Genomic DNA, 18,651 nt, shown 5'->3' with positions numbered 1-18,651 from the left:
GTCACAAAACATAGGACAGTAGGACCAGAATAGTAACTGCCTTCTCCTTTTCTTCTTATCTAATGGTGGTGATTTTTCCTGTGACCACTTGAACAGGCGCTGATTCTGTTAGATAGCATTACTAAAACACCGGGACAGAAAAACAAACAAACAACAGCAAAGCAGATCAACTATAAGGACATGTCATGATCCGGATTAAGTTATTGTATTAAACAACACACATGGACAGTTAAGGGGAAAAAGAGGGGGACAGAGATTTCATATAATTGATTGAAACCATAACTGAAAGTTAGTAATTCTCCCTTATTCCTTGCCGTGATCATTCTGAAAACAGAAGGATTAGATTGGCTCAAGCAGAGAGGCTTTGAGACACCAGAAAAGACACCTCTTCCGGCGCAGTATTGATGGGTGCCTGAGTGTACCACTGGCCTTTTCGTTTTACTAGCCCAGCAAGAAGAATCGCTGGTACCTCACTGCCCACCTGCCTGTGAAGGTCTTAACAATTGTTGTGCGTGTGCACGGGGTGCCCCACCCCACTGCATGGTAGGTTAAGAGTTCCTTTTCTGCAGTTCCTCTGAATTCCCTCATCAGATGGATGGGAGACCCAACCTGTGACCAGCTGAACTTCTTTATCTAGTTTGTGGCCATATTGTATCAAGAGAGCAACTACCTAGAAATGCTTTACACCCACACTGCTCCCATTTTCTCCGTGGGGGATTTATAGGCCTATTCAGCGAGGTGGAGCAGCAACATCCCTCTGTGTCTTCAAACAAACAGCCACCCTGCTGCTGCTGTGATCAGCGTTCCTGGGACGGCAGTGATTGAAATTTAGCACTTCGAGCAACTTAATTGACACGCGGATCTGTTGAGCATATGCCGCCACCATAGGCACGCCATCTGATGTGCCCACAGGGTGCCCAGCACCTCACACATGCTCACATTTTGCTAAAGAGGCAAGTTTTGAACAGATCCTTGAAGGAAGCCTGTGCAGTGATTTAAGAGAGGAGTGGCCTTAGAACGCAGGTCCCCGGATCTTTTGTGTCGCCTTGAACTTGGAGCAAACATAAGGGTATGGAGTTCCAGTGTGCTTATTGCGAAAGAAGTCTTCGGGATCTGCTCACCGATGCTTGTGCCATCAGCAAATCAAGCCCACTGCCAGCAGAGTGGAACTTGGAAGGATTCAGCATTCCTTGGCAGCTTGCTGCCCTGGAAATCAGGAGGAGAATGTTCTGTGCTCACTGTGGCCAGAACTGATCTCTTGGCCCCCAGACAGAATCCTGGAAATCAATGTCAACATTTTTCTGCTGAGCTGGAAACAGCAGTCATGGGCCAAATGTTCTAGGTTATGAGTATCAAGAGAGGAATATGAACCTCAACAGAAAATGGAGCAGCCCCATCCAGTTTTTTTCGTTACGTAAGAAGAACAAGTGAGGAGGGAGGAGGACATCAGGGGGTCGGAACACCCTGCTCTGTTCAGTCTCCCCAGGCGCCCGGGTGCTCATGTACTTCGTGTAGCCGGGTGGACCCTGCTCATTGCTGCCCGTGTCTGCCTCTCAAGCTGCAGGGTGGGCATGCGTTTCAGGGGGACTGAGGTGAGGTAGGTCCGCTCTCTATCAGCTTAGTTTTATTCGATGAGTGCCCTCTGTCCTAACCAGACCATAGACTCCCAGGCCTCATCTGTATTTGTATTTTCCTCTGGCATTGGGAAAAATCCTGGGCTCCTAATAAATGCTTAATAAGTATTTGTTGAATTCTGAAGGAATGAACTGAATAGTTGGTGTTCCTCTGAGTGAGCAATAGGCTTGCAGAAGAGGAAGATTTGCTTTGATGTTCACGAAGCTTAAATTTCAGTGCCCCTCAACTGTACGGGTCCCTTCCCAGGATCTGCTCCTATTTTGAAATCATCATCTTATATTCTGTTTCTTATGGAGGGCCTCTCAGATTCTGTAGACTTTAGGCCCCCATAAAACATATTTTTGAGCCTGTAAAACACCATTGCTGAGCCCTTGTAGCTTCCATCCAGTGGCTTTTCCCAAATTTGGGGGGTCAGAAGAAACTGATAAAGCCAAGCCTGCAGAAGAGAAGGGAGGGAGGGAACCCCAAGCTAAATCAGGATAATTTTCATTCTTACCTAATTTAACTCCTCACAGCCACCCTTTCTGGGACATAGCATATTGGGGTTCCGAGAAGCTCAGTAGCCTGCCCAGTGTGGTGCAGCCTCTAGGGCTCCGTCGTGGACTCGCCAAACCATGTGTGCAGAGGCTACCTTGCAGGGCACACATTTGACAGTTTTGCAAATCGTCCCTGAAAGTGTTAGGCCCATCAGGGTAAGAAATGCCTGGGATGGCAGGTGACTCTTGCTGTTGACCCATCGTGGAGAAAGTTGGGGAAGGGATCAGGCTCCAGCAGTTCCATGGAAGGCACTGGCAAGCCCTCCCCCAGTCAGTGTAACTGAACGCAGTAACAATTCATTCAATTACGTTAAGCACGCATTAAAGGGATCCTGAACCCTCCCTGGGGCCATTTCACTTCCATGAGGTTGTAATTGTTGGAGACTAACCATGAGCTCTCCTTTTGCCTTCAGGTGATTCTCATTTTGACGAAGCTCTACGACTATAACCTGGGGAGCATCACTGAGAGCTCACTTTGGAGGTAAGCAGAGAAATGGAGCTAATGATTGCTCTGTTCTTTAAACTTGCCCCCACTTGCTCTGCCCCACCTGCTTTGTTCCCGGGCGAGAGGGTTTCTGGTTCTTTGTACCCTTCCTTCCTCTGTTTGCTCTCTGTTCCCCTTAGCCACGGTCGGGGTCTATCTCCAGGCCAGATCCTTACTTCTTCACAGTCTCCTTCTTTGTTCACAGTCAGGTCTTTTGCTAAAGTGTGCATTAGGCTGTTGTTATGTGTTTTGGTTCCCACAGTTCTCACTGATCTGTGAGCTTAATGGAGCAGGGGCGAAACAATGGGGTATCTTTACAGAGGGGATCAAAACAACTTCTAGGTCTGCAGAACTCCAGCAAGCTCCGGGTGCCACACTCTCTAAGCCTACTCTCCGTGATTCCGCAGCTCGATAGGAGCATGCAGGTGGGCACACACTCTTATACACACACCTTCATCTCTGGGATTCACCCTGTATCCCCTCACACTTTTGGAGTGTGCAGTAAGTGCTTCTCAAATGAATGATGTGGGTGCTTTAGGAGTAGACTGTGTTTTTGAATACCAGCACAAAAGGAAGTCCCTAGGAACCCAGGGAGCTATTATCTCGGCCTCTTTTTTTTTTTTTGAAGACTATGTAATTTGTTGTTTCTGTTTTTAAAAATAACTTTATCTCACTCCTAATTGGGTCTCCCCCATCAGCCTGTGTCATGTGCCCACACCTGAACCAATCGCTGAAGCCCAGGAGGGCCTCTGATTGGCTGGACCTGGGTCACATGATCATCTCTGAACCCGGGAGAGGCTGAAGACGACAACCCCGGAAATAATATTCAGCGATCACTGGCTTGGGGTCAGGCCCCTAAGGGAGTCTCTAAGGGAGACTGGAGCCCCGAGCCAAGAGGGTTCTGGGCTTCGTGTAGGAAAGAGCTCCCTGTGGCAGCCAGCCCAGAGGTGAGAGCAGAAGCAGGTGGACTGGGCTGGGAGGGTAAGCAGGAACAGCCACTCCATAGAGAGTGTGGTGGACTGTGCTCGCCAGAGAAGGAAGAGCGACCCCAACCATCTCTAGAGGTTGAGCTTATATCTGTTTGTAGTTTCTGTGGGAAATGACTATTATGGGGAAATAGAATGGAAAAAAATAAAATGTTGGGGCTAACTTTAACCGTCACCAGGTATATTTGTGGTCTGTTTCCCCTTTATGGTATGGGCAAATGGTTAGGTGTACCCATACCATAATGGGTATCGTAGCTACTGTAAATGGATGAGTGCCTATGAATCTTGCAGGGATTTTTCTTCATTCCCGAGGCTCCTTGTGGTCTGCCTGCATCTCCCGTCATCCGACTTCCCTGACAGGCAGCATGCGTCAGACCCCTGACTTAACTCTGACTTAAGTTCATGTGTGTAGTTCTCATGCCCCTCTCTTACAGTGTTCCGGTCCATCACCGCCAGGCTCATATAACAATGCTGAACCTCACTTGGGGACCGTTCATCCCCAGCACACATGCACGCACACACAGTGACTAAGTGGGAGTGGTTATACTAATAACAGGAAAGGGGGCGTGGTCTTTGAGCAGACAGAAACTATTGGGTGTCCACTGCTTAAGATCAATGGGCATTCTATCACCTGTCCGTTCATATGACTGGCAAGCCTGGCTACCAGCCTTCAGTCTCAGCACTAGAGTTTAGGGAGGAAGACTCCGGGCGCCCCATTTGTGTTAGGTTCTGCCCCAATACAGTCAATGGTAACTGGGAAGGGAAGGTTGATTGACATAGTAGCAATGTGATTGCAGGGCTTTCCCCTGCAGGGGAATGCTGGTGTCATATACAAGGAGCATCCTGGATCAAATAGACACCCGGAAGGAATTTGCCAAACCCTGCAAAGAGTTCGTTTATTAAATTTCACTTTTATCTGATGTGTATTTTCCATTGGTCTTGACACTATGTACAGGAAGCCCCAGATTAGTTGCTCTGTGCTTTAGGAGGATTCCAATAGACCAAGGAAAAGGATAGAGCCTGTTCTTTCATTTGTTGTCAGGCATTTAGGTTATTGAACTCCTCCCCCAGCTAGGAGGTCAACTGTGCAGAGTTTATATCACAGGGAGATTTTGTAACTGAATCAAAGTGTGGCAAGTTTTGTAGCACTTCAAACAATGCAGTTCTTTAATGTATTCAGGGCCTGACATCTGCTGTATTGTTTAAATCCAGTCCCTGCTTATCAGAATCTCAGTGACTGAATGAGCTTATGCTTTGTTGATAAATTTCTCTAATGTATTTACATATATGCAAGTAAAAGCCAGCTTTTATTCTGCGATGCACCTGCCATATAAAGTGTAGTCGGCCTATTAGAAAATGAAAAGGTATGCAATCCTGTCTCAGTGGGACAGGCTTTTAGCAGCCATTACTGTCAACCTGAGCTGCAGGAAAGGGCACGCTGGAGGGGCACAAGGCTCAGCTTGTCCTCGACGGCTGGAGGTGACGTTCAACGTGCCTCTTTCCCTCCAATGGGCATCGTTACTCATGCCCCCGTCTGGGAAGAGTGTACTTAATGTACTTTTCTGATCTTAAGGGAAGAGGTTATTGCAATTAAAATGATGTCATATTTCAGTAGTATCAGGCCTCCTTTCTGAGGGAGCAACCCCAGGGTCTTAAGCTTGGTCCAGTGCGCCAACAGGGACCCTCTGACTTGTCAGCCTTAATATATGTATTAAGTATATATACACATACACACACATACATATACAAGCACAGTATACCCACACATATTTACTTTCCTAACATACAGTAGCCATTTGCCATATATGTCATGTGTTGCACAGCGTCCATAACAAATGACTGTTGTGGGTGTTCTGTGCTGTTAGAACTAAGTATTTTAACACTTTGACAGAGGAACACATGCCTCAGCGAAAATATAATTTAGAAAAGAAAGAAGGGAAGGGGAAGGAACCATATTTGGAATGTTTCACAAGGGCTTTGGTAGAGCTGGCATTTCTGGTCAGCTTGCGGTGCCTGCCTTTGGTCTTTAGGGAATGTCTTTTGGGGTGTTAATGTGGGGAGACGTGGGACGGGCCTGAGCGGGCCACGGCTGGGACCAGGAACAGAGCTCCTCGTGGTTCTAGTCATCTAGTTTGGCCTTGCTTAAAAATAGTAGGATACTGCCCTGGCTGGTGTGGCTCAGTGGATTGAGTGCCGGCTGCGAACCAAAGGGTCGCCAGTTTGATTCCCAGTCAGGGCACATGCCTGGGTTATGGGCCAGGTCCCCAGTATGGGGTATGTGAGAGGCAACCACACATGGATGTTCCTCTCCCTCTCGTTCTCCTTCTCTTCCCCTCTCTCTAAAAATGAATAAATAAAATTTTTAAAAAAGTAGGATACTAAAATGTTGACTCATTTGCTCCTCCATCAGCTTGTACTTTCTTCTCAGAACATCTGCCTGTGCCCCAGACCTGGGGCTTGGTGGGGCTCAGGCCAGTTTGTAGAGTCTCAAGGCACCCGCAGCCCTGAGAGCAGGCATAGCACAGAGATGATGCTGAGTAGGTGTCTGTTTTTGAAAAGGCCAGTGAGTACTACAGTTTTCATCTCTACTCCTTGGCCGTCAGCAATATAATCCTACTTCTCATTCATTAATTCAACACAGGTGAATCAATGAATGCCTTTAATCCCTCTTCTTGTTCTGGTCCAGGGGAGGGGAGGTGGGTGCATGCACAGGTCGACAGCATGTAGGCTCTGTCTTCCAGGGGTTCATCCTTCAGGGGGGCAAAGGTCTGTGGACAGACAGTTAAAGCAAAAGAGGCTCATAACCTGCCCTATGTAATGGTACTGAATTAGGTCCTTAAGCAGCCACCCAAACTGCCAGATCCCAGAAGAAGATAAATCTACTGTAAATAGACACACTGTCATACAACCAGAAGTTGTAATAAAGATGTAAGTGTTGCTTCTTTACTTTGCTCAGGTGTCTATTTTCTCTTCTCAACTAGGCTTAAGTCCTTAAACCCAGCACTTGCTGGTTTAATAATGGCAACGAAGCTGGTAACAATGGCAATACTGACAACAATGATAAAAACTAGCTTTTACTGAATACTCACTATGTACCGGGCACGATGCTGAGTGCTAGACGTGTGTTGTTGCATGCTCTCAGTTGATTTTCGCAGTGTATTCTGGGTCACACAATTAGTAAACATCAGCCCACACACTTACAGGAATGCGAGTTAATAAACTTGAATCATTTCACTGCATCTCCATCTTCTCAAGTCCCATCTGCCTTGTGGTCGATCTTTCTATACCTAAGCAAATAAGCAAATGCAACTTTAATCTTGTATATATCTGGTTTTCAAAGCACTGTGACATTCTGAGCAGCATTTTGCCTACAAATAGGTATACGCAGCTTTCAACGGAGCCCTTATTCTTGGTGACCTTGACCAGCTAACTCCATCCCAGAGGGCGAGTCGCAAATGCCCTTGGGGCCTTCGGTGTGTTAGAAGAGGAGAGAGGCCGAGAGGTGGCTGACCTTGTGGTGTCCTAGGGCTTCAGACCTGGCTGCACCAACAAGCCCTGGATGACAGAGTGAGATGCCGCTGTCCCAGATTAATGAGCTTTTACTCCCAGCCGCTCTTGTCGCTGATTACACCTTAATCCTCCTGCAGCCGGTTGCTGATGCGGTTTCCTGCTGTGCCATCGTGCTCTCGGGGAGCCGACCTGCGACCTGCCAGGGAAGAAGGATGAGCTGACCCAGAACAATTAACTCCGCCTCAGAAGCTTCTCCACCGGGCAGTGGATTAAGCTTTGAGATTTGGGAGAGCTGGTGGTTTTACTGTATTGAAGCAAGATAAGCTTAAGGGCTGAGATAAATAAAATGTCAAAATCTAGATACGGCATTCCTGCGTAGAACTATATTCTTCTTTTTCCCCTCTCCTGCCAGGTAACCGCCACTCTGCTGACAGGCTTAGCCAGTGAGAAAGCCCCGGGCAATTCTGGAAGGACAGCCAGGCGCTGTCTCAGAGAGACATGCCCACCTCTACTGTCTCTCTGGGACAGAGCTTGCCCCGCGCCGCTGACTTCTTTTCCGTTTCAGTAGTGTCTTATTTTCTGATCCACACGAAACCCCAGCCATCTTCTGAACAGATGTCCACAGTCATGCACTTGTCGAACAGCAGTACCCACTTTGGGGGGACAAAGGGACGTACAGTTCAAGTTGAGAGAGTGGGTTAGCTGCCTGTTGGGTTCTGCACTGGCAGCCAGCCCTGTGTCCTGATCCCAGGAGCCACTGTGTCTCTTCTTTGGTGTCACACGTGGTGGTGATTGGGGTGTGTCCCAGTAGAGTGGCTGTGGTGACAGTGGCCGTGGAGGGCCTGGAGGCAGCGTCTGTGGAGTCGGCTGTGGCTAGTGCTCTCAGGAGATCACCAGGGTTCAACCTGAAGCCGGGGACTCTGCCAACCCCGTGGTGACTCTCGTTAGCTGGAGGTCGCTTTTCCCTTCCTCCTCCTCATCCAGGGCAAAAAGCAAAGGGCGACTCGGAACAGATCGTTAGTCTCTGCCCTGAAGGATGTTTTGCTACAAAAGCCAGCTTTCTGTCCACTGTGAAGACAAGGATGTAGAAGGGACACCCACCCTAAAAAAGAAAGAGACTGAGGCTAGAGTGAGGTAATTTCCCTGCAAGAGGACTGTCCGTGTTACCTGAGACAGAGGATGTTATTCATCCCTGTGCTCGTATATGTTCAGCGCCACCTCAGTGGCCCCAGGAGAGCCACGTGCCCCACGGGGTCCAGAGGTGCTTCGGATCTCGTCCTTTGGATGCTGGATCCTGTCGAGCTTTGTAACTGTCACTCCCGTCCCCATAACTGCATCACATACAGCAGCTGGTGGTTCCTGGACTTACACATTTAGTTTATTAAACCTTACTGTTATTTTTTAAGTTAAAAAAAAGAATATATGCCCATTAAAATGAGCCAAACAATGAAAAGCAAAAAAAAAAAAAAACCACAAACCATGTTATTACTGTTTTACTTGCCACTCACATCCAGCTTCCTTGGGATGTGTGATGCTAAGAGTTTTGGGTGATTCTGTTCATATCATTATCACCCAACTTGAAAATGCCAACAGATATAAACGTATGACAGGGTGACATTTTTATGTAAGAAAATAGGAGTAACTCTTCTTAGGACTCTGACAAACTGTTGATTTCACTTAATGAGTTGTGGGTGCCTGTCCAGAGGAACGAGTTTAAAAAATGGGTCAGGTTTATAGGCATCAGATAGGATGCTGTGGTATGCTGAATTAAACGACAGCATGCTTAATTAACTCACACAGCGCTTCAAGTGTTCTCGGGGCTTTTTCATCCCCCTAACAACCCTATAAACCAGGCAGGACTAGTAGCTCAGGTTTACAGATCAGAGAGATGTGGCTGAGAAAAATGAAGTGATGCGCCCAACGGTCATACAGCTGGTCACTGGCAGAGCTGACTCCCGAGTGTGTCCTCCTGATGCTTGCGCTCCACCGTCTCTGTGTTGCCTTCTAAATGGATCTTTCGCTGATGTCCACAATATCTGCCATCACTTACAGTGCTTCAATAAACATATTTATAAGCAGGTCCTTGCATTTGGGTAATTTTCCCTCTGTGATTTACTCTAGAGCGCTAAAGGTGATATTGCTGTATCAAAAATAAATGCGTTTATAATGTTCATAGATACCTGCAGTCACTTTCCAAGTAGGTTGGGACAGTTCACTTACCACAATCAGTGACAGATTGTACATTTCCCAACAATTTCACTAGCACTGGGGTTGTTAATACTTACAATTTTGCTAGTCTGTTGAGTGAAAATGCATCTTGATTTCAGTGTGTTTTAAGGGGTGTCTCCCTGACTCTTAATGATATTGACTGATAGTTCATTGGTCTATGGCACTGTTGACCTCTCCCCAATCAAAGGTAATTAATCGTTCCTTCCTCAGTAATCCTGTAGGGTATTGTGTAACTTTGTCTTATAATGGTTATCCAGTATTTATTTGGTTCAGTTTAAAAACATCCACTACCCCTATATCCTCTTCTTGGCACTGTACTGGAAATAAAGTTATGAGTAGGAAATTGTTCCTTTCCTGCCCAGGCTGGTATGGCTTAGTGGATTGCGTGCTTGTCTGTGAACCTAAATGCTGCTGGTTCAATTCCTGGCCAGGGCACATGCCTGCATTGTAGGCCAGGTTCCCAACTGGGGGTTTGCAAAGAATCAGTCAATTAATGTTCTGTCCCATATTGATGTTTCTCTCCCACTCTTTCTCCTTTCTTCTTCCCCTTTATCTAAATATAAATAGATAAATAAAATCTCTAAAAACCCTAATGTTTCTGTCCCATATTAATGTTTCTCTCCCTTTCTTTCTCCTCCCCTCTTCCCCTTTATCTAAATATAAATAAATTAAACCTCTAAAATTTATTTAAAAATCTATTAAAAATCTCTAAAAACCTTTTATTAGAAATTTAAATAAATAAAATCTCTAAAATACTTTCCTTCAAAAACTCAAAATCTAATGACAGGTAGACACTCAGTGGATGATTATAGAAGTATGGCAAATGCAGCGTGAAAGTTAGGTACCAATTACTGTTGATGTTCATGTATTTTCATACTGTCCTGGAAACTCAAAGACTGTGACTTTTTTTTAGTTATTTTTATTTGCTTTGCACTCAAAATAGAACTTGACACATATCAAGTATCATTAATTTTTTTTTTGCTTAGAAAAATTGTATATTTTTATTGTGTATTAAGAAATGTTTTCCCTGGCTAGTATGGCTCAACGGATTGAGTGCCGGCCTGTGAACCAAAGGGTTGCCGGTTCTATTCCCAGTCAGGGCACATGCCTGGGTTGTGGGCCAGGTCCCCAGTTGGGTACATGCAAGAGGCAACTGCACATTGATGTTTCTCTCTGTCTCTTTCTCCCTCCCTTCCCCTCTCTCTAAAAATAAATTTTAAAAATATCTTAAGGAAAAAAAGAACCCTTGAAGGGAAAAAAAAATAAAAATAAATGTTTTAGGGTTTCTGAAAGTCAGTTCTGTGTCTTAAACTTATTTATATCCTCAGTTTTTGACCCCATGCCTTCCATGATGGTGTTTGGAGTAATGTGCTAAACTGAGGAGGATCTTACGAAATGCCACCGCATTGCACTGAAAGTAAGAACACAGCCAGTGCCAACTGCGAGAAGTCCATGGAGCACTCTGCATGCATGGGAGGCCCCTGAATTTTGACAAAAATCTTCCTGCACACCCACATGATGGTTCAGGAAGGTTGTTTCTACAAGGTTCTGACTGTGTTCTGGCTGCACTCTGCCCAGAGGTGCTGCAGGGCTCCCTGAGACCCCTGTGACTGGGTCTCTGCTGGGTTCTTCCCTTCTCATTTTAGCAAGTCATGGATGGGCTATACACAGAAGCCATCATTGCCCTGATGTTCTAGTAACTTTATCAGTAAGAGTCCCGGAAACGAATGCAGAAATACCCAACCTGGTTATAGATTCAGGAAGTATTTAGAACGTTAAGTCCCATTTTGCAACATTGCTTTTGAATGCCATGCAGTGGAGTCTTGCTCTTATGGAGTCCCCCAAGGTATAGATCACCACCATCCAATTTCTTAATAGGAACCAAGTGTTTCCATATCCTCATCACCCCTCGGAGAGCTTTTCTGCTCACTTGAGGCTCTGGTGTGTCCTTTGATGTCAACGCTGGAGCTTCTTATCAATAAGTATTCAAACAGTGAGGATTAAATGTTCTTGAAGTGTGGGCACCCAGACGGTCAAAAGATACCCTGGACACAATTTAATTCTTACCTTCTAGGAACCTGCAGTCTCAGCATCCGATCAACATGACTAGCTCGTCCTCATTTTTTAGGTGTCAGTGTGAAAACCACCTTATTTTTTAAAAGCTATTTATCCCCACCTTATTAAAAAGAGGTCCCTTGTTTTGTTCTTCAGGTGCTCTTTATTTTCTTCATTGCAGGTTCCGTGGCCCATAATGATTGTATTTATTACTTGTCTACGGACTGATGCCACCACCAGAATGTGTAAGCTCTCTGAAGGCAGGGATCTGTCCGGCTCCTTTCCATTGTACCTTAAATGCCCAGGAAAGTGTCTGGCACATAGAAGTTCAAGAGAGATTTGTTAAATTAATTGAACATATACATAAATACATACCTAGAGTCATTCCAAGGTATGAATACAGACATGAATGTGATCTGGTAGTTGCCCTGTAGGAATTCACAGTCTGCAGGGGAGACAGATCCATACGTGAGAGATTATATTAGTGTGCCCAGTGCCAGCATTGGAGGTACCAACATATGCTCCAGGCTGAAGGGAAAGCCTTCTGAATGAAAGGACACCTGATCTGAAACTTGAAGAACAAGTAGGAATCACATTAGTAATTAGAACATTAGAACAAGTAGCAAAGGAGGCTAATTGTTTATTTATTGAGTGCACATGGGATTCTAGGCACCTTTAGGTGCTGGTAGCATGGCATATTGAGAAAACTGCAAAGAGACAGGTATGGACAGAGTATTTAGAGATCATTTTGGAAGAAAAGAAATGGCCAGTTTTACGTAGAAATGCATAGTTTTCTGTAGTGTGTGTTCCCAGAGGAAGTAATATATCAGGGGAAGATTTGGGGCAAGGGAAACACTTGATGAAATATGAATTTTAGGGAAAAATGATCTTGCTCTCATGCTGAGAGCTGACTTATCAAGAGCAAAACTACTGACCACAAGAACCGTCATCAGTGAGGTAAGAAGACATGAAAAGGAGCCGACTTCTCAGGGCTCGAAGGAAGGTGGTGTGGGATCTGGGGGCGGTGCTCATTCCAGTCGATCTCATAAAGTGAAAATGAACAGAACCAATTGCATGTGTGGGAAGGTGAGAGGAAGAGACAGATCTACAGCGATTTTCCTGCCTTTGTCACAAACAGTATAGCTGACAGTGAAGTTATTTAATGCATACATCTGTTCTACTGAACACCTACAACTAGTGAATGAGAAAGGGGTACGGAGACAACTCCTTGATGGAAAAGGCTGTAAAGGGAAATAAAAGGACGAAACATGACTTTGCATCACAGAGGTCACAGACTAAAGGGATGGCTCCTTTTCTTTAAGTGAGGACAATCCTGATCATGTTTTATGGAGGGCGGAATCAGTGGGAAGAGAGAGAAAATGTAGGAAAATCAGAAGGCAGAAACATTGGTAGAAAACGGAGTGGCAGACAGGATATGAATTTGGAGCTCCTATGTGTGATTATCCAGCCATTGTAGGACTGAGGGGCACCGGGGGGGGGGGGGAAGAGAAGGGGGGCCTCTCTCTCACCAAGCAGGGAAGCCAGAGTGGGATACATAGGTAGGGTAGCCTTTCTGAGAGACCAGAGCCGAGGGAGCTCCTGCCATGCGGGTGTAAGGTCAATGGCAAATGGACTTCAGAAGAGGCTCGGCAAACTGGAAGAGCTGCTGAGGGCATATGGAGGGGAACAGACTCCTCCGGGACGTGTAGGTGCTGTGCTGGCCATGCTTAGCTCCCAGCCGAGGGTTGTGCTTTGCTCCAGGGACCCTTGAGTAATACTCAGGAAGGCGGTTGGTTATGTAGTTTGAGGGAGGCATTGAGAAAGCACGAGAGGGCAAAGGGACTGAGTGGTTTGGAGTGCTGGATGATGGGGTCAGGGCTCAAAGGAGAACAAAGTGAAGCCGTGGGTGGGAGGAGGGTGAACAGTGAAATAGCATGTTTCACCCTCAACTCGATGTTTAAAAGCCTAGAGAACATTTAAGAAATAATATCCAGAGGAGCGTGAGTTTTTATATTACACTTAGAATGTACGTGGCCCCCAGGGGACTCTGTGAAAGGGAACTGGTCCGGGCAGGTGGAGTTCATCAGAAAAGCCTTTGACTAAAGCTGCTGTTAAGAAATGCACAGAGCTCTGTAAAAGGAGCTGCCGTTTTTCTGCATGTGTGTGGGACAGCTGAACCTGCAGTGAGGTCCCCCACGTTTGAGAGGGACAAGTGACAACTCACCTGCACATCTTTGGGGAACAGTAAGCAGCCTTCTCCCTCCCGGTGATGGTGGACTTTCTCCAGGCAGCTCCTAACCCTGAGAGCAAAGACCTGTGTATTAACCATGTGTGGTAGTCACCGAGGGACCTTTGTTAAAACAGAGGGGCCAGTCCACATACCACATTAAAGTGACATCAGTGTCCTTTCAGGTCACTGTTTTTCTTGTTAGTTTGTTTTTTAGTATTTTATTTATTTATTTTTAGAGAGGGAGAAGGGAGGTAGAAAGAGAGGAAGAGAAACATCAATGCATGGTTGCCTCTAGCATGCCTCCTACTGGGGACCTGGCCCTTAACCCAGGCAAGTACCCCTACTGGGAATCGAACCAGTGACCCTTTGGTTTTCAGGCCTGTACTCAACCCACTGAGCCACCCTAGCCAGGGCTAGTCACTGTTTTTTAAACTTTTTTTTCCTTCTTACAATTTGCTCTGGAGCCCATGCCCAAAATTTAAAAGTCCATTTATTTTAGTTTAATTTTGGACTTTAATTGACATTGCCTTTGGCTTCTCCTATTCCCCTTCTATTGGGTATTTCTCTTCTTCAGCTTTGATCATGCCACTTACTAGAATTCTCAATAAAAGAAGATCATCATACGTTCCAAGCGATGATGAACCACTTGTAGGTTCTGCCAAACTGCATGAGCTCTTGGAAGGCTGTTCCATAAACAGGTCAGCATCTAGACTTGAGTGGTGTAGGCTCTGTCTACTTACTCTGAGATGGTGGGGAGGTTTCCTTATCTCCCTGCCTCGTTCTCTCATCAGAAAAACAGGATATAATGGCATTAATCTCATAGGATTATGATGACTCTTAGGTTTAATATGCATCACCTACTGCATGATACAAAACAAACAAAAACCTTGGATCATGTACTTCTCTAGTTCTTGTTTGAAAACCCTTCCCCTTTTATTTGATTTTCCTAATAAGTAACGATAGCCACAGATTTTGATGATTTACTAACATATGAGGCACTCTTGTGAGTGCTTTATTATATATATATATATATATATATATATATATATATATATATATGAACTACATCAACCCTCATAGTAATCCTGTGAGTTTGGAGCCATCATTATACTCGTTTTGTAGATGAGCGAACTTTTGCACAAGGCCACAAGAACGCTAAGCAGTCGAGAGGAGACCCGAGCCCAGGCAGTCCAGCTCCAGAGCCCCGGCCTTGAAACCTACTTGGACCGTCTCTTGTGTGATCCCTTTCCTGACCACGCTGTTGCACACATGTGCTGCCCATGTGCTGTTGCTTTTGCCATATTTTCCTTTTTGAATGTATTACTTTGAATTATAAGCACTTTCTGCATACAGTCATACCTCAGGACTTGTTGGCTTCAGACCTCATCAAAGCCAGTACTCGTCACATTTTGGTAAGAAAAAGAATGTTTCAGCACTCTGTGCTTGCTCAGGACTCATTGAGCTTGCTCCAACTTGTATGAGTGGCGGCGCCACCCTGCAAGAGAAAACGCTTCATCACACCGTCGCTTGCTCACCACTCTTCAGTGTTGGCACTAGTCACAAGTTCCGGAACAAATGAATGATGAGTACCGAGGTACCACTGTACTTATTTTCCTTACTAGGACTAGTTTAAAGGTTGCTTGTTACTTTATTCACCTTTGTATACCCAGAAGCAAGTACAATTCTCAGCTTATAGTAGGTGTTCTGTAAAAAGGAACACCAGGACAAATACATTGGGGAAAGAAGATAAAAAAAATTATCTGTGTCATCTGTGGATTTAATTAATTGGTGTGAAGCTTGTTCCATGTATCACAGGTAATCAAAGGTTAACAGAAAGTAGTTTGCTCAAATGTCAGGTTCTTGTTCTCATTTACTGTCATTGCACATCAGGGAGGTGATGGATATTAATTTGATGTCAGCGTGTAAGTCACCACGTCGTGCTGCATGCCTACAATGCTGCTTCCATGAGTGATGGTGAAGCGGAGATGAGTTTATTTCTCTCTGTGCCTTGTAGTTTTTTTCCTCCTGTTTGCATTAGAGTGTTGTTTAAAAACCCATGTAATGTCAGGTCCATGTGAATTGACCCTGAGCATGGTGCCCTGTGCTGTCCCTAGAGAGGTAACTTTGGCCGTGGGGAAATGGGACACCTTTACTGACCAGGCAGAGCGGTGGGCACTGGCCAGGGGACTGTGCGTGTCAACGAAGCTGGCTATCAGGGCAGGGGGCGTGGCCCTTTGTATCAGAGGACAAGAAGAATGCCAATAGCATTAGCAGGGAGTTTCTGAAAATGCTTTTTCTTATTTCAAGTGAAGTTTCCAAACTACTGTCCAGCCATAAATCAAGCGAGGGCACTTTTGGCTCTGTTCCCCTCTTTCGGAAGGGGAATGGTGTGCTGAAGAGTTATTCCCCAGCACGGCTTTATTTCTTCCCCCTACTGGGATGTATTAGCAGGGTCCTCACCTTTGGTTTATTGGCTTCAAACAATCTGTGATTGCAGAGGATTATGACTTCTTAGCTTGCGGAAGCCGGGATGCAATCAGTTCCTGAAAGGCGCAGGACTTACTTTTTTTTTTTCCTTTTAAAAAATGTATATTTATTTCTGCCAGCATTTCTGGGGATTTAGACTTAAAAGCGCTTTTGAAAAGAATTTATCTTTGAATGTCCTGCTTCATCACACCTTTCAAATAAGAACATTGTGTCAGGCCAATGTACACTTAGCTTTAACTCTATGAGTCTGAAAGAAATAAGATGACTTCACAAAAAATCTGTCTTTCCCATCCCCAACTCTAAACCAAATTAATTGGGAAGCTTATACTCATTGAAATATGCTAAATACATACCCTTTGAAATAATTGGGGATTTTGATTAGCCATGCCTACAGGGTGATAAATAAGTTCGGTTCGTTGGTGGGACCAGGGGATTTTTGGTCTGAAAATCCTCAGAACATGATTACTGTATATTGTGATACCAGTTTTCTTACTGATGTCGCCATCATTCCCAACTGTCTGGATCACCCTTCTCAACCTGTTATTGTCAGTCTCCCTGTTGGAAATCTACAACTTCTACCCTCCAAGGAGTGTCCGCATTTAAACTCTCCCCCTTTTCCTACATTGCCTGGGAAACTTCCTCTTCTGGGGTTGCAGAAAGCAGTCCTAACAGCCTGTCTCTTAAAAACTTAAGCCAATGTTGTAGCACAGAGACTATCCTTTTACCGGGGCGCAGTGGGTCCTGGCCGTAGTAGCCTTGGAAATTGGACGTTTCTGTCACCAAGTGCTCCTACTGACTGCTGTGTTCTTGGTAAGTCTGGCCTCGGAGTTTCCCTTCTCAGCAGCTCTGAAGAAGTCAGGGGCTCATGCTCTGATGCTGAGATGACCTATGAATCTGTGGGCTCTGCCTGTGCCCACCACCTTTTAAGTTTGGGTCAGTTTTAGAGTATCTGTAAAAATGTAAGACTCTTGTTCAAAAGGACCCTGCTTACTTACTCACCGGGCAATCAAAGCACAGGGTACAATTGCTCCTTCAATCACCAGGGAGCGTGTAGGGTGTGGGTGGTGGGCAGTGAAGTCAGCCACTGACCGTATTCCAGGCGGCAGGGAGCAGCTGAGAATGGCTGCTTTTATGAGCGCCCTGATTAGCTGAGTGTCACTGGCCAGTGTGGCAGCCTGAGGTACATCAAATCACCACCTTTGCTCTTAGGTGTGAATTCATTCGTGATCCTCATCTTTGCCAGATATAACTCTGCAGGATATATTCAGACTGAAAATTAGAGCCATTCCTCTCATTCCAAAAACCCATTGTTGCAGGGCAAAGGTCAAGGTGCAGGTATCAATCTAATTTATAATGGCAAACATTAAACTGAATCGTATGTAGTGTGTTAAGCCCCTGAGATAGGTCTTGCAGAAAGGCAGAGAGCAGATCAAGGTTGTGGATTTCGGTTCCTGTTCCCTCCACTTCCTAGGGCTGTTTTCTTCATTGGTTTAACCCTTTCTACTACTCAGTGGCCCCTATACCCATGCACTGGAAATTAAACTGGCTTTCCTTTTCTTGTGGATTCTTTATGGAGAAAATATTGTTCAGTTGGTTGCTCAATCTATTCGAAGTTTAGTTAATGCTACCCTCTCTCCTCTCATCTTCATCATCCCATAAATTGGACCAGTAATAATTCAGCATTTCAGATTCAAGGGAATGTACACACACTAATTTAAGATTACATTGAGTGTTCATTGTTTTTAACCAATGGCAGAAATTGATTAAAAACGAGGTAGTCCCAAAGAACTACTAGTGATTTTGGTGGTGTTGGATGGTGCTCTGCTGTATCTTAGAAGTCTGTTGTTTTGATTTTCCACAGGACCATTAGAGCTGAGGCTTGCAGTATGTTCAAGAACAGCATTTTCAGTTGATACTTTCCTTTAAGGGAATGGAGTTGTAATTTTCCTTTGGGGCTTACGTGAAACTTGTCATCATAAGGCCATAGTTGATCTGTGGAAGAAACCCGAGTTCAGCGAATCCTGAACAACAGCCTTGTTTCCAGCTGCCTGGCATCCCTGAAAACCTAGTTCCCCGCAAGCACGGCCCCTATAGGTTTCAGCCTGTAGGCTGAGGAGAACTGTGATTGGAGCTCCAGATGCATAGTAGGGTGTCATGTAAGTTGAAATAATAGAAACTAGAGAATGACTTTGTCTAAGTTACCTTCCACATTTGAACTTTGATTTCCATTTCATGTACTGGGAATAATAATAATTCTACTAAGCCGGTTACTATAAAGAGTAAATACAAATTTTAAACAACTTATCTGGCACATTTTATTCTAGTTTTTACAATTTTTCTTTTTTTAAATTTTTTAAATTGTTGTTCAAGTACAGTTGATGTTTGGCACATTTTAAATGATAAGAGATACAAACACACTGAAACTCAGACTGTAAAGGAAAAGAAAGGAAAAGAGCTGGCTATGGTTTACTGAAAACCCTGTGTGTACCTCAGTTTCCT

At 45.0% G+C, this 18,651-nt stretch overlaps 1 protein-coding gene across 5 annotated transcripts in view; it reads left to right on the top strand.

Moving 5' to 3' along the window:
- SORCS1 (sortilin related VPS10 domain containing receptor 1) overlaps positions 1 to 18,651 on the top strand; it is a 485,789-nt gene that overhangs the window by 176,581 nt on the left and 290,557 nt on the right. For all 5 annotated transcript variants that reach the window (XM_028513157.2, XM_028513156.2, XM_028513155.2 and 2 more), the window contains exon 2: positions 2,585 to 2,652. In XM_028513157.2, coding sequence (XP_028368958.1) covers positions 2,585 to 2,652 — 68 coding nt within the window. The remainder of the gene's footprint in view (positions 1 to 2,584; positions 2,653 to 18,651) is intronic.

The sequence above is a fragment of the Phyllostomus discolor genome, chromosome 5 (genome assembly GCF_004126475.2).
Source record: "Phyllostomus discolor isolate MPI-MPIP mPhyDis1 chromosome 5, mPhyDis1.pri.v3, whole genome shotgun sequence".
NCBI classification, from domain to species: Eukaryota; Metazoa; Chordata; class Mammalia; order Chiroptera; family Phyllostomidae; genus Phyllostomus; species Phyllostomus discolor.
Note: the sequence above shows the minus strand (reverse complement) of the source record. Positions and strands in the feature narration are given on the sequence as shown.